Here is a 15,329-nt window from a genome sequence, read left to right as displayed (position 1 = left end):
CCTACAATCTCTTGCAACGAGAGAACACACTGGCACGCTAGAGCCATCTATTAGGCGACTCTGGAACTGCAATTCTCTAGAGCGAAGAATTAGTGGTACTTGCGAAGTAAAATGCACGTACTACTTATGAGAGATTATCGTTTATAACATTGGCAAAACCTTTTCAAGCTAAGAAAGAAAGAATGATGGGCGAAATAAATAGTAAATATTGTCACGAATGAAGGTGACGAGAAGCCGAACAGTGAGTTCGCCAATGAAACCAATAAAGGTTTAATTGGCGAACTTGTGCCAAATAAAAATAAGTAACGAAAGAGCGTCGAGGCAGCAGAAAAGCGGGCGGCGATTCGGCGGCACTACAGGGGCTCTAATCTGGACCCTTGGCGAAAAAGTCGGCGAGAAATCTGGCGGCCGTGATTGGCCAACTCCGCACTTGACCTTGGCGGCGGCCAATCAGAGCAACCGAATTTCTCGCCGACGTTTTCGCCAAGTGTCCAGATTAGGGCCACAGAGCGCTAGTGAGACTGACCCGACAAGGTCGCGGGCAGCTGCTTATCTACCGTGCGTCACTATCTCGAAAGTTCGGCAAAGAAAGTTCGAGCGTCGCGCGCTCGGGGCGAAGATGAACTGGCACTTTCGAGAACAAGAAAGCAAGTGGAAAGTTACGTCTGGTGCGAGAATGAACAAGAATCCTCTAGAAGTCCGTGACCGAGCGTTTCTTTATCGACCCTGCGGGCAGCAATACCGCCAAGTGTTCCACTGCTATCTGGTAGGGTGCGCCAGTCGTCTAGAGTGCCTCAATGTTGCTTGTCGAGCCAGCAACATTGAGGCACTCTACTCCCGTCGCTCTCGTCGAGTAGGCATCGGACAAAAACGAGCGGCCGGTGCCGGTCGTCCTGCCGTTGAGGCGTAAGTGTCCTTCGGTTTAGCAGATGCCGATTTACTCGAAGAAATCTCCAGTTCAAATGCCCGTTCAACTTCTTCCCGAACAAACTCGGCACTCGAAATGGAAGCGGGCCACTGGCGACAAGAAGTAGCTTCCTGGGCTCCCCCCGGACAATGTCAACGATGATGTCACGGATGCATAAGAGGCTGGCGTTGAAGTTGCAGCTGGACAACTCGAGTGTGAAGACGTTGGAAAATCGTTGACGGTTACCGTCTTGGGCCGGCAGGACACATTCGATGTAGGAAGCATCGGTGAGAAATCCTTCGAAATCGGTCTGAGGGTTGCGGACACGGCTGCCGAACGATGCTGTCCCTTCTGGCCCGCATGAGGATTCTCAACTTCTTCTGATCTGCAACAGGATACCTTGCTGGGCTGGTTGGTTGAACGACATAATGAGAAACAGCGCAAAAGGGACAGGACACAAAGTAGAAGAAGGACACCGGACATATGTGTCCTTCTTCTACTTTGTGTCCTGTCCCTTTTGCGCTGTTTCTCATTATGTCGTTCTGATCTGCAGCCTGAGAATCAGCGCGACCACTGAGGCGCAAGACATCCTCCACGAAGGTAGTGACACTCTGGCTGGGGCGCTGCGTCCTGGACCGAAGCAGGCCTTTGGCTCTCTCTCGATGATTTTGGTTTACGAGGGTGAGCTTCAGAACAGTTTTGCAAAACCTCCACCGACGTCAAGGAGGATTTGTGGTTCCCAAACCAGTGCCTGGCAGTACATTACAGCAAGAAGCACACGTTTCGTAGGTGCTGGTTGTCTGTCCGCCCGTTGTGGCAAGCGACACGATGATATTGGTCAATCCTCTCCTCGATATCTTCGTACACCTCATCGTGGAAGGGCGTCGGAGAGCAAGGTGCAACGGGCATATAAACAGCGTTGAGAGCTGCCGACGTCTGCTGCGACAGTTTAGTAATTGTTGGCTAAGTCTGCTTCAATTTTGTGGGCACGAGACCGAATTCTGGTGGTTCTCCTTGGTGGCAGCGACTGGCTCGGGGTTTAGGTTCTTCGCGGTTTATTTCCGAAGCTCGCTCTTTTTGTGGGACTCGCTCGTCTTGTGGTTTTTCTGCCGGGCTTCAGATCTGACTTGGTTTACGGCTTTTTGTGGTGTACGATGAAAGGGCAAAGGGTAAAGTACTCAGTGCCTGCACATTAACATATGTTGGCAGTCGGGTATGGCCTGGAACTTCTCAGAATAGCAGATTGATAAAAGAAGGGAACTGACCGAGCATCTTTGTCAATAGAACAAAACTTTGCGAGGTGCCCGTCGTTGGTTTGGCGCCGTAAGGGCCTCCAATATAACACAAAATACTGAAGAGTGTGTATCTTGACCAGTAAAAGAGCTGCATTGCCTGAGCGGTAAGCTGTCCAAACAAATCCTCTCCTTCGGTGTTTCGATGACTGTCGTTGACGAACCGAACGGAAACGGATGTGGGACCACTTTTCTGGCATTGAACTGCCATACTTGTGTTTCTCAAAAGTGCACGTCCACGCCAGAACAATTTTTAAAGCAGCACAGAATTGTCTGGCACGGCACAGTTCCTGTGCCGTGCTAGGCAATTTGGAAGCTGGTAGTTCTTACTAGCTTCAAAGCAGCTCTTCGGTGAGTTGCAGAACCAAAGTAAACTTCGGTCATTTGGACGAAGCGGCACCACGCTGCACACTGCCAAGAACGACTTACGTGATTTCCGTAGGAAATCTGTGTATCCAAATACGTCGCACACGCTTCACTGCAGACCTCTGAGGTTACGGTGATCAACGACAGCACAAAAACGTCTCGGTAAAGTTTATCTTAGCGATATCCTAATCGATCGGAGGTCCGAACAACGCAGGACCGATTCTGTCTAGTGTAAACATCCCCGCTGATCACCAGCGAAATGCGCGACATTCCATCGTATTTTCACGTTGTGCCTACGTGAAAGACAAGAAGTCAGTTTCGACCTGCTTCAGATCACGGCTCCCGCATCTGAAATAAACTCGCTCGGACCCAGGACGACGAACAACGTAACCGACAAGCTGCGGCTCAGGGGTGAAAACACTGTCCATTCGCTGCCATCTTGCCTCTTACGTCACGTATTTGGTTAGATCACGTGCTGAGTAGTCACATTTGCGCAATATGGCGGTGTCCTGGGGGGTTCCTTCCTTGCGTGTAAGCACCGAAACCCCGGTCTATTGCTCTTAAGCGCTGTGCAAACCAAAACCGGCTTTCGGATCCGCCATTCGATTTCGGCATGAAAATCCGTCCGGAGAGGAAGAAACATCATGTGTCGTCCCGATGCATTCTGATTTTTGACCGATGCCTGCGGGAAGAGAGGGGAGAGGGTGAAAGGCTTTTTTGCGTGCTCGGTGCTCGGCGGGGGAATTCCCGCAAGGTCCAGCTTGTGGATGCGTGCGAACCAAAATCGGCTCTCGACGTGCCCGCCTCGAGTTTCTTTTTTTCTGAAATCGGATGTCGGGTCCGGGCAGCCGATTTCGGTTTGCACAGCCCTTAAAGGGATACTTCAACGAAATTTGAAATATACCCGTCGTGTTCAGAAATAGGTTGAATATGATCCAAAAAATCCGTAAATGACAATCAGACGTTTGTATTTTGAGCCTGATGGCTGTACTTATCGTTACAAACGGCAAACTCATGCAAGCGTTCGGAGAATAGCCAGCGGAGAGCACGTCACATCCGGCGCAATCGTGACGTAGTCTGTCTCGGGATGAGCAAAGCTGCGGTGAGGCTGACGTCGTCAGGATTCCCTAGCCGTTCCAGCCACCGAAGCGGTCCAAGCACGTCAGCCATCGGGCCACCGCAACTAACCGAAAATCTGCTTTTGTGTGAATATTGAGTGACGGGTTATTCTTCTATAATCTTGTAAGGGGAGAATGGTGACGTCTAGGAAACGCAAAAGAAAAGTCCCGTTGAGTGGAGAATTCCTCCCTCCCCTCTTCTCTTGTGCGGGCCGTAGAGTTGTCGGGATGACGTGTATCGTTCTTGACGAGACAGTCATCGTCACTACCTGTCAAGGTTCCTAGACGGGCGTTACAAACGAGGCTTTAGCAACATCTACCAAGTGCTCTTTGCTAGTTGTTTAATTTTTTTTTTAAATTCCTTTTCGTGTCTTTTTTAGCAAGATATTGGTGTGTCCGATGTGGTACTGCTGTTTTGAACACGTATAGACCAAAAAATAAACACCGAAATTTCGTTTTAGTAACCCTTTAAGCTTGTGTACCTTGTTGGAAATTTGAGATTGCTACGTGTAGGCACCGATTTCAGGGCGAGTATGATTATTGAAGTCACCCTATACATAGAGGTGGGGATAGGAAGGCCTCAAAATACCTAATGTCTGTGACAAAAGAGAACCGTTGTTTTTCGGCCGGCTTAAATAAATCACGCATCGCAGAATGCCGAAAGTGCGTGAGAGTGGGACGCTAGCGGAGGTAGTAAAACTTGAAAGTTCGAAAGCTTGACGAGACCTAAATAAAAAAAAAGCTAATTTTTTTTTGTGTACCGACGTCCACCTAAGCCTAATATTGTCAAAATGTAAAATGCCGGTGTGTGCCAATACAAAAAAAAAAAACAAGAAAAAACACTTAGCAATAAAGACGACGTTATTTTCTTAACGATAATAATCCCATAGGGATGAGAAAACAAAGGGGACAAAGGACGTACACAAAACCCCCTTGTCCCCCTTGTTTTCCTCTTCTCCTGGGATTATTATCGTTCATTCTGTCCAGCTCGCCTGCAGATTTGCATTAACCATTTGTCTCCCACAACCTTACCACTTGCACAAATTCAAATCTTACCACGTTGTTTGACTTTGAGAGCAATAAAAAAAAAAAGGACAGGTCTAAACAACCTTTTTTTTTCTTGAACAAAAGTGATGTACTATCGTGGACACTGTTAGCTATTCGCGTCTCCAGCTCGACGCTCGCCCTCCCGCGGCGGAAACGGGAAGCGCTCTAGTGAGGGTCCCCCGATTCTCCTGCTCAGCGGGCATGGCGGAACTGCTCGCGATCATGGCTCGCGAAATGTCGTTTCCGAATGCAAACAACACTCTTCACTGTCCCAACATAGTGCTGCAGCCGGTATGGGATTGTACCTTACTGAAGAGTCTTAGTATTGCGCATAAAAGCAAACGCAAGCGGTGCGCGTTTGCGTTAGAGTTCCGTGCCCACGTTGTGCGTGCGCCTCATCGCCATGCGCCATCCAAGACCGCGATTTCGGGCTCCGCGCACGCGCAGTGTGGAACGCGCAAAACTGACGCAAACACACAGGGCTTGAGTTCGCTCAAATACGTAATATTAAAACTCACTACTCTTTCACCGGCTTCCAACGCCAACAAAACGTGCTGCAGTGAGCAGACGTGCAAGCAGGTAGGCGTTCCTTCGAACTGGAAAGGCTGAGATTGGCCAAACGACGGCGAGCAAATACAAAAGTAAATAAATGTTATGAAAAAAAATTAGTTATCAAAAAAAGCTTTTTTTTTAACTTTTGGGCACTTGGTCTGGAAGTATATTGGCGGCGACTTTGGACGTTTCGCCGATTGTCAAAAGTCGCGACTTTGATAGCACAATATACTTTACCCACAATTAATGTAATTTTATATGAATTTCTCACATTAGCTAGAATGTTTTCATTGATTTTAGACTATTTTTATTTTATTTGTAATTAAAATGCAGCAATTGGAACCAGTGATGATAATTAGCATAGTTTTCATTGTCGTATTTCGCGCGTTTAAAATTAGGTCATATAAGCAACAAATTATATTAGAGCTTGAAGAATTACTTATTCAAATATGTGAATTTTAATATTATTATTATTAATACAAATCGCGGCAATGTATGCCTCTAATTAACGCCAAGATCACGAGAATACTCTTTTTAACCATAATAGTCTTTCCAGAAAGGTATAATTTTGTTTTCTTTTTAGCATATGAAAAACTCTGACATAGTTATCAAGATAGACAAACAGTTAAACGCTGGATGTAATATGAAGTCCTACGCGTCACGCGGTGCTATAAAAACACACACACACACACTTCAGCTGTCTGACTCGGATTCCGTCTTGGGTTGTTGCAGTGAGAGCAGCGTTTATTAGTTTATGCGTTTCGTGGACATATTGCAAAAATTGGAATTATTCACTTATTCTTGTGCTGGGATAATTGTCATTATTTACCATGATAATTATCTGAGCGAGAAAAAGGCAGCGAGAACGCACAGACATCAGCACTCATTTCTTCAGCAACTACGAATATCAGCCTGGATCGAACAGTACGTCACAAAATACAGTTTCCGCGAACAACTTTTTCTAAATAAATAATTACGATATGAGACACATCTTGAGTCATGAAAGAATCCGAAATTAAGACCTCTGTCAAGATATTAAATCCAAAATAGAGGTAAGTTTCGGTTTCGCTCCAAACTTAAAACGCGCATCCTTCCGTAATTAATACGCTAAACACCGTTCTTGTTTTCAGGTTAAAGAGGTGACCTGCGCTCATAAAACATTAGCTTCCTCGTATTACCAGAAATAATTTATGTCGCTCAGTGAATCCAGCACACTAGACAGGCTCAACAGCGGCACGCATCTCTGACCCTCACTAAACCCGCCATCTTGGTAGATGAGTGGCGCCACCTATAGTTGGAGTCGCGAATAACACCGCAGCGGCGGCCGTCCCGTACCCCCAGCGCCTCATAGCAGGCGCCGTCCGAAACTCTGCGCATGCGCCGTGTGACGGACTCGCTCTTCCCGTTTGCGAGCACACCCTCGCTTTGTCGTCTGCTAGGCGCTGAGCAGTCGATGCCACAGTGCTGCTCGTCTGGTACCCTGGCCCTAGCGAACTGGTCTCAAACTCATTTTAAACCGGCGGTTTCGATTGGGGGAGATTGCAGAGTCATTGGGGCATTAACCCTGTCTACGTTTTTTTTTTCTTTTTTTTGCTTTTTTAGAAACAGGATTTCGCAATGCATCTTTCACAATATTCGCTCGCAAACCAGTATGAGTGCAGCAGGTGTGATACAGAAATAGACTTATATTCCATTTCACCTAAAGTCCGAATGCAGCGTACGCTACAAAACGACATAGCCAATCAAATAGCGGCAAAGGTGCAATGTCACGGAGTGCATCACCGGAGTACACAATAAGGTGCAAAAAGTGAGCTTTTGTCGATTTTGGTTGGCCCTATCGTCTCGTAGCGTCCGCTGCGCCTAGACCTAAAGTGAAACGGAGTATAACTGCAAGTTTGTCCCATAAAAAAAGAAAAAAAGTAGTCTACCGTGATATTACAATTAGTGGCGATGATCATCCTTAGCCAGCGGAGTCAGGGAATCAGCCGTGGACACCTCTTACGGGGTGGTTTGCTGAACCGGGTTCAGGGAAAATTGGCAAGCGCTGTGGCGTCGTCTGCTCTGTGCCCAGCAGACGACAAAGCGAGGGTGTGCTCGCAGGCGGGAAGAGCGAGTCCACCACACGGCGCATGCGCGGGGTTTCGGACGGCGCCTGCTATGAGGCGCTGGGGGTACGGGGCGGCCGCCGCTGCCGTGTTATAGCTAACAGTGTCCACGATAGTACACATATGTATACGCCAGGAATACCAGGTCGCTTTTTTCGAAATTGTTGAGAACAGTTGGGTGGTCAATCCTCTTCAATACAAAGGTATGCCCTGCACTTCCTGCATTGCATCGTGCTACGTCGGTTGCGCGTTGGCAGCTTTCATCGCGGCACATTCTTTAGCGGGACCTTGATCGAGACATGGTTGACACTAGAGTCACTGTGACACCTTCGTATCTCACCGAATCTGGAATGCCCAAGGCTCGGTACGACAGGGTGTTGAACCGACTGTCTTCAAGGTCTGCTTCAGTAGCATCTTCTGCCTTCATCAAGCCGATTGCCACTTGCAGCTTGAACTCTGCAACCTGCAGCTGGGGGAGCCCTTTACCGCGTGGTAGGGGAGCCAGATCTTTACAACTGCAAGATCAAGCAGGTGAAAAATGATCCTCGTGTACAATTTCTTGCTCTTGAGTTCATTTCGGTAGAATGAAAGAAGCTGATCCGCTCGGTGAACACCGCCCATACTCTGGTTGTAGTCTTTGACCAAGCTCGGTCTACATACTTCGGACTTCAAGAGACTTTTTGTTCTTCAGTGGGCAGCGCCCCATCCTCTTATTCCTCAGAGTGGCAGTGCATCCAAGCCCGCGGCGCTTCATTTCAGCTAGAAGTTTAACTGAGGCAAAAAAGTTGTCACAGAAGATTTCTTTTCCCTCACAGCCATCAGTAAGTCGCACTTCAATCTTTTCACTTTCACCAATTTCGTTTTCAATGTCTTCTGGGCCAACCACAAACCTGTCACCGTAAAGCTGGATTTTATAGACAGAGCCTAACCTTCCAGCAAGTGTCCAAACTTTATAACCCCACTTTTTCGGCTGTTTCAATATATAAACCTTCAGGCTTTGTCTTCCCTTAAAAAATATCATCATCTCGTCCACTGCAAGGCAGGGCTCCATTTCTGCGGCTTGCCAAAACTTCTTATTAAGTGGGTCAAGGATGTGATGTATCTTCTAGAGCCTGTCATAGCCGTCCTGTTTTTTTTCCTGATCATTGTTGCTGGCGTGGAACAAGGAAATCACTTCATCGAAGCGATTACGGGGCGTGCACTCGGTAATTCCTGAATGGCGCAACAACCGTGACCAATCCATGCGCCTGATGGGCAAGGACACTACAGACATGTAGAGAATCATCCCAATAAGTTTTCTGATTTCCTCGCTTCTGATTAGCCTCACCTTTGGTTTGCACTCCTGGATCCTATATCGATTTGCTTCAATCGTGAGATGTTCTATCGAATCCTCACCAACGATCTTAGTGAACCTACTCAGTGGTGTTTTCACTTCTGCTGCCGTCACCCATGGAATTATTCCACTTGTCTGAAAGCCCTCATTGAGTTGCAAGTCTTTTTGACCCAGTGCCATGTCTTTTCTACCTTGTTCTTCACAGTTGTTGATTCCTGCACTTGTAGTTCATCTGTGTCGGATGAGTCCGATGAATACTCGTCGGAGGAACCCCGACTGACTGGGGCTTCCACATGGTTATCATCCAAATTGTCCAACTCGGAACATTCGATACCACCATGGGCAGTCGAAAAGAATAGCTTGAATATCTTCTTCTGTAAGGTTAACGCTTGTCACAAAAATAAAAAAAAAAATGTTTGCGAGAACACTGCCAATTTGTGCATATGCAGACACACTTGTTTTAAACGTATATATCACAGAAGAGACCTCCACGCAACCGTGAATGCTGCGAGCGAGAATATAGAACACCATTTTCCTGACGGCAACGCATGTGGACGCTGTCAAGAAAACAGGCGCTGTGAACATTTTACAGCACTTTTACCCTTTAAACTTATGTAGAATGCACCGTCATGGATTCTTATTTATGCAAAAAAGTAATTTATACAAAAAGAAAAGGGTTTATTACAAAAAAAAGTTATTTGAAAACAAGGGGAACATATGGTGAGGCAGACTTGTACGTAGTTCAACTACTCTACTCAGGTTACTGTTGTTTAACTGCTTTTTTGAGTAGTTTAGTAACTTTCAATTATATTTTAGTTCGGTAAATAATAGCTTACTTTAATTACTTTTTTTTAGTAACTTCTACTCAAGTTAATTACTTTTGAATTTTAGTGGTTGCTTTGCCTATCAACAAACATTCCTGCACAAAGGAGATAAGATGTTGGAAGATCAGCTGATATTTGCAAAGCATGTGGCGCGGGAAGCGGGGGCGGGGAGAAAATGGTAGGGAGAGTTCGAACCCCCCCCCCCCCCCCCCCCCCCCCCATTTTCACAATCTCTTTGGTTACGGCGTAATTTCAAGGAGAAAAGCGAGGGTTTGCCTCTAATCTCCCCTTTGACAAACTTGATGACGTAGCCTGGGGGTCGCAGCATCCCCCAGTGACGGCATTTGAATGCGGCTTATAGAGTGGGCCCGAGCATTGCGCGAGCACTCGATTTTGGCACGTGATAATCAATAGCTCGACAGGCATTCGGGTTGTGGCCCGTGTCCAATCGCTGCAATCACGACAATAACCTAACCAATATCTGGAACTCAGCGCGTGTCTGTGTGCTTTGCCAACCCCAGCGCGTGGCTATGATCAACACTGGCGGCATATTAGGCTATAATGATAATGCAATCAATGCAAAGGTGCAATCGATGTGGAAAGGAATAACAATAATAATCTCTGCAGAAGGAAAACAAGATGGGCAAAAAACCAACACAAATCTATAAACACAGCTAGGTGCGTGACGTCGGCTTCTAGAAAACTTCCGTTTTTTTTGTTTAATATTTGGATTCAGATAGCTTCGTGCTCTCAAACTTTCACCGTCTATCATCTTCACTAGCGTCAATGTCTCACTGAGTTACAGCTTTCTGTGGTGAATATTATATTAACTCGGGCCGAAAAAAATGATTCACTTTTCTCTCAAACACCCGGTATATTGGATAGTCATACACTGAGTAGGAAACTGGTGAGAGCAATTTTTTTTTTATCGGGGACTTCGAAACATTATATTAAAGCTAGCGATGGACTAGGAACGTGTTATTTCAATATAGCTTTTAAAATTTCCTTGCTTCCACCATTGATGTACCAGAATGAAAAATAAAACTGTTTCCATATTTTTGTATTCTGCATGTGTATGACTACACATTGAGATAATATAATTTGTATCTCACTGTACTCGTAGAAGCGATGTGTAATTATAAAAGTTGCGTCGTTGTTTTTTCCAGTGGTGAAGTGCACGGTGTACCTTGCGGACTTAAAGGAGATTGGCGAAATGAACAAGGTTTACTCAGAGTGTAAGTTTGAAAAATATACTATGTGATCAAACAAAAAAAGCACGAGGAAACAAAACATTCAAATACTCGTGAAAGATCTGTGTAGTGTTAATATATTACGGCACAGTATAGATTATGTTGTAGATTTCAAGAATCGTGTAGTGCAAGTCGGCTTCAATTAAATACAGAACGCCCCTGTTAATATGTGCGGTTCTAGCTCGTTAGTCACTTAGATTTAAAAGATGCACGATGTCTGAGAATAATTGGTTTTACAGCGTGGTTTAGAAACTTCACAAAATAATGTAAAATTAGATAAACTAACTAAACTGGTAACGTTTTTTTGTTTGTTTTCAACAGAAACGTTTGTGCTTTCGCAACAGTTGTCTTTTCGGCGGGAATTGTTTCTACCCATTAGACTTTATATACTTCACAATACACACATGAGATATGACGCGTCTCGTCTGCTCGACAGATTAGGCGACCGGATACGCTGTTTGTACAGCCATTCATAGAATCTTGGCACTTCACCGATGCATTGTCCTGCTTCGACAAAAAACAGAAGAATAGAAACTTTAGATGCCAAAATATGTTCTGTGCACAATAGGCTTGATTACAGAATTAATTAGAAAATCGAAGTGCGATAATACCAACATTGTAAGTCTTTCTCAGGATTTAATATTCGAATCATAATATGATACATCTGAAAATTTTCAGTGCAATGGCCAATTGTATATTTAACACAGAACGGTTCAGCCGAATTCAATGAGAAAACCGTTATGAAGAATCGTCTCGAAGAATCGCCAGGAACGATCGTGACGTCACATGACTCTGTGGCGTCACGATGTGACTTGACGTCACACACACACACGCTCGCGCGCGCGCGCGCACACACACACGCACACACACACACACACACACACACACACACGCACGCACACACACACACACACACACACACACACACACACACACACACACACACACACACACACACACACACACACACACACACACACACACACTATATCTGCCCAGCCCATTCACAGCAGATTCGATGTACCTAGGTTTTGTTAGCATAATCAAGCTACTGTGCTGATTTTGTATCTGTTTATAGTTTTCCCAGAAGAACCCCCTGCACGGGTGGCGATCCAGGTGGCGAGTCTTTCAAAGGTAAACAGTGGAAATCGCGTCTAATCTCATTAATTTTGTCAGCAGGGTTTTCACACTTCCCACTTTGTCATTCACTAAGAGTTCCAGCTAGCGATTGTCTTTTAAGCAGTTCTGTCAGTATTCACTCTAAGAAATGCCTGCGCGTCTACTTACCCGCAAAATACCCGAAGAGCCAATCTCTGCGATCTAGGAAATCAGCTCAGCGAATGATGAGGCGAAACATCTGTTTAGACCTCAAAATGAAGACTGCGCTGTAGCATTACGCAATGCAATCATGACGCTTCGCATTGCGTAATGCCACAGCGCAGACTTCATTTTTAGGTCTAAACGGATGCTCCGCCTCATCATTCGCTGAGCTGATTTCCTAGATCGCAGAGATTGGCTCTTTGAGTGTTTTGCGGGCAAGTTGACGCGCAGGCATTTCTTAGAGTGTTGAGGGCCAGTGATATGAGAACCATTGAGGATCGTCGTTGACGAAGGTGAGTGATAAGGGACTCATGATCCTCAGGGAGTAGATTAATAATTTGACCCTTGTTTCTGTCTGGCATTAAGTGTTAGCTACATTGGAAGTGAATTATGGCACAACGTTATAGTTTTTGTGGGAATGTTATATGCCGACATTTGTACTTTGTGAACGTTGCTTTTCAAGTTATGGTAGAAGGTAATGCACTGGCTTTTTTCCAGTGATACGCAAAGTTCGATTTCCTCCAACGTTGCTTTGTTTTACACCAGGACGCCCGCGTGTCAATTGAAGTCATCGCAGTGGATTACAGCGACTAAATATCCCTTCTCAGCACGTTTTTTTTCTTCTTAAGGAAATGAATAAGTTAATAAACTTCAGAAGAAACTTAAAGCCAAAACAAATTTACGTGTAGAAGATAGACAGCACTAATGTGGCGAACGGTTAACGCTGTTTCTGTCGAAACTAATTTTGTCAATATGAATAGAAAGCTTGCTAAGATTAATAATTTGATCTTTGTTTTTGTGTGGCATTGACTTTTAGCAACATTGGAAGTAAATTATAGCATATCGTGATATTTTGTGTGAGAATGTTATCTGCCGACATTTGTGATTTGTGAAATTTTGTTTTCCAAGTCATGGTAGCAAGTAGTGCGCTGTCTTGTTTCCGATGATAAAAAAGGTAGATATTCCTCCAACGTTGCGTTGTTTTACACCAGGACGCCCGTGTGTGTATTGAAGCCATCGCAGTGGATTGCAGCGACTGAATATTTCTTCTCAGCATGGCTGGCTTCTCAATCTCTCCAAGGACAAGAAGATGTGAATCCACGTGTGCCGTGAATAGATTACATATATTGTGCTGTCTGCTTAAGAAGTCTGAGCTAGTGCTGTCAACCAGAGTTCAATGGAAATAAACCATCATTCTTATACTTACCGGATGCTTGATTTCTTCAAACGCAGCTATTTAAAACAACGATTCGTTAAACAGGAAACTACCAATGACAAATGTCATGTCAAATAGTCTATTAATTCTTCTGTGGGTGCTGAAGGAATGCATCAAGTCAAAACTTGAGAACTGCATAGTATGTGGCGAGTCCTCGGATCTCATCATCGCTCCGTAGCGAATGACAGTATCTGATAAGAACGCAGAGAGGGAAAATCACAAGGCAAGAAGCGCATCCGGTACGCTACGGTGGGCGGTCAGGTACGAACTGCGCATGCGCAACCGCAGAAGACTCGCCCATGCGCAGTGCGTACCGGAGGGCCCATCGTACCAGATCGGATGTGCAAAAACGGTTCTCTAAAACTCCCCAATTTAATCACGCCCCGTGTTTCTTAAGCTGTCAGTAACTTTAATTTAATAATTATACAAGATTTAACTAACGAGGGGTGTGGACAATATTTTTATTCTTCTTTCCTTGAGATTTGTACATCGGCCTTTTTATCGGCTTATATGCTTCAATATCATTGACTGGGAGCGATTACAAAGATGCTCCGAACTTTTCCGTTCCCTACATTCCTGAAACTCTCAGTGGCTCTTTTAAAGCGTGAAATGTTTTGGAACGCTACACCGCCCCCCCTCCCCCCCCTCCCCCCTCCCCCCTCCCCCCCCCCCCCCCCCCCCCCCCAGTTTCTTCCGTCCATTTCGTCCAATTTCGTCTGTGCATTTTCCGCTAAATTTAGCTGGTAAAGCGGCGTCACGTGACGTCACGTGACCTGTACACCTTGGGGGAATGGACGGTACGTGACATATAAAGTGAACTCAGTTTTCTCCCGCTAAATTTAGCGGGTAAATTTACATCTTGTGGCCAAAACATCAATTCAACTTCCCTGCTAAATTTCGCGGAAATTAGACGTCATGTGAACTATACACCAATTCAATTACCCGCTAAATTTAGAGGGTAAATTGACGTATCAATTCCTTCACAAATTTCCTATAATGCATTTCATGCATTATAACACTTTGAATGTAAAAGGTCGCTGCCAATCTTTTATAAAACCTCCGATAGAGAGTTTCTGAGTCCGAACGCGGATTGGCTGGCCGCCGGCGTCCCATGGCATCGCTTCATAAAGCTCTGCCAAGAGCAACCAGAAAAACAATGCGGGGCTCTAACTGACGTCGTTGCAGTGTCAATACAAAAAGACCCTTGCATGGAAAAAAACGCCGGAGTACGTACTTTCGTGTAAGATAGCGAGTGCTCTGCTTGAGTGTGTTTCAAACGTTCCTTTTAAGTGCTCCCGCAGAGCGCATTTTCTCTGAGATTATATTTGTATAACCCGAACGGGCAAAAGTCTGAGCTGTCTGTATGTGACAAAGGTTCAACTATTATAGTCGGCAGGCGTATACCTAGGCAGAGCGCTCACACGAAGAGGGGCCACTTTGAAACCTTCTTTAATTTTTTATTTGTTAAAAAAAAAAAGAAATCCCCAAATGTGGATTCGGTTTTATTTCTGGGTCGCCCATCTCTCCATGCGCGAACAATAAAGCCCACAAGGCGAAAGTAACGAAATCTGTTCACAAATCGTTCACTTTCTTTCTGACCCTCATAACAAAAGTAACACAACCATAGAGTTCAATATGAACTAAAATCTTACAGCGCGCTACCTTTATTCCCAACTTCGGCGATGTTGTGCATTGTACGCCCCGCATACATACAGTTATTAACAAATTAAGAAGCAGAGAGCGTCGTTTTTAATGTTCACGCTTCTAACTTTGTGAATCGTTGGTTGGCTATTGACTTAAGTTGAAGTCCAATAGAATAAGAAGGGATAATAAAGGTGATCGAAATTTGAAAAGTTTAATGTAAATGATACTTGTCAAAAACGCATATTGTGCCACAGTGTTACAGCAACAACGGTACGTGGGCCAAGGCTCACATGTTTACTTTTCTTTATGAGGGTATAGTTTGTCAAAGGTATAAAAATATATTGATACTAGAAGA

The 15,329-nt window shown here is 45.1% G+C and overlaps 1 protein-coding gene across 1 annotated transcript in view; it reads left to right on the top strand.

Annotated features, from left to right (window-relative positions):
• LOC120844106 (2-iminobutanoate/2-iminopropanoate deaminase-like) overlaps positions 1 to 13,154 on the top strand; it is a 29,835-nt gene extending 16,681 nt beyond the window's left edge. Inside the window, exons 5-7 of the mRNA XM_042287027.1 lie at positions 10,711 to 10,779; positions 11,873 to 11,928; positions 13,107 to 13,154. Coding sequence (XP_042142961.1) covers positions 10,711 to 10,779; positions 11,873 to 11,928; positions 13,107 to 13,154 — 173 coding nt within the window. The remainder of the gene's footprint in view (positions 1 to 10,710; positions 10,780 to 11,872; positions 11,929 to 13,106) is intronic.
• Positions 13,155 to 15,329: the final 2,175 nt, after the last annotated feature.

The sequence above is a fragment of the Ixodes scapularis genome, unplaced genomic scaffold (genome assembly GCF_016920785.2).
Source record: "Ixodes scapularis isolate PalLabHiFi unplaced genomic scaffold, ASM1692078v2 PGA_scaffold8__174_contigs__length_109621045, whole genome shotgun sequence".
NCBI lineage: Eukaryota > Metazoa > Arthropoda > Arachnida > Ixodida > Ixodidae > Ixodes > Ixodes scapularis.
Note: the sequence above shows the minus strand (reverse complement) of the source record. Positions and strands in the feature narration are given on the sequence as shown.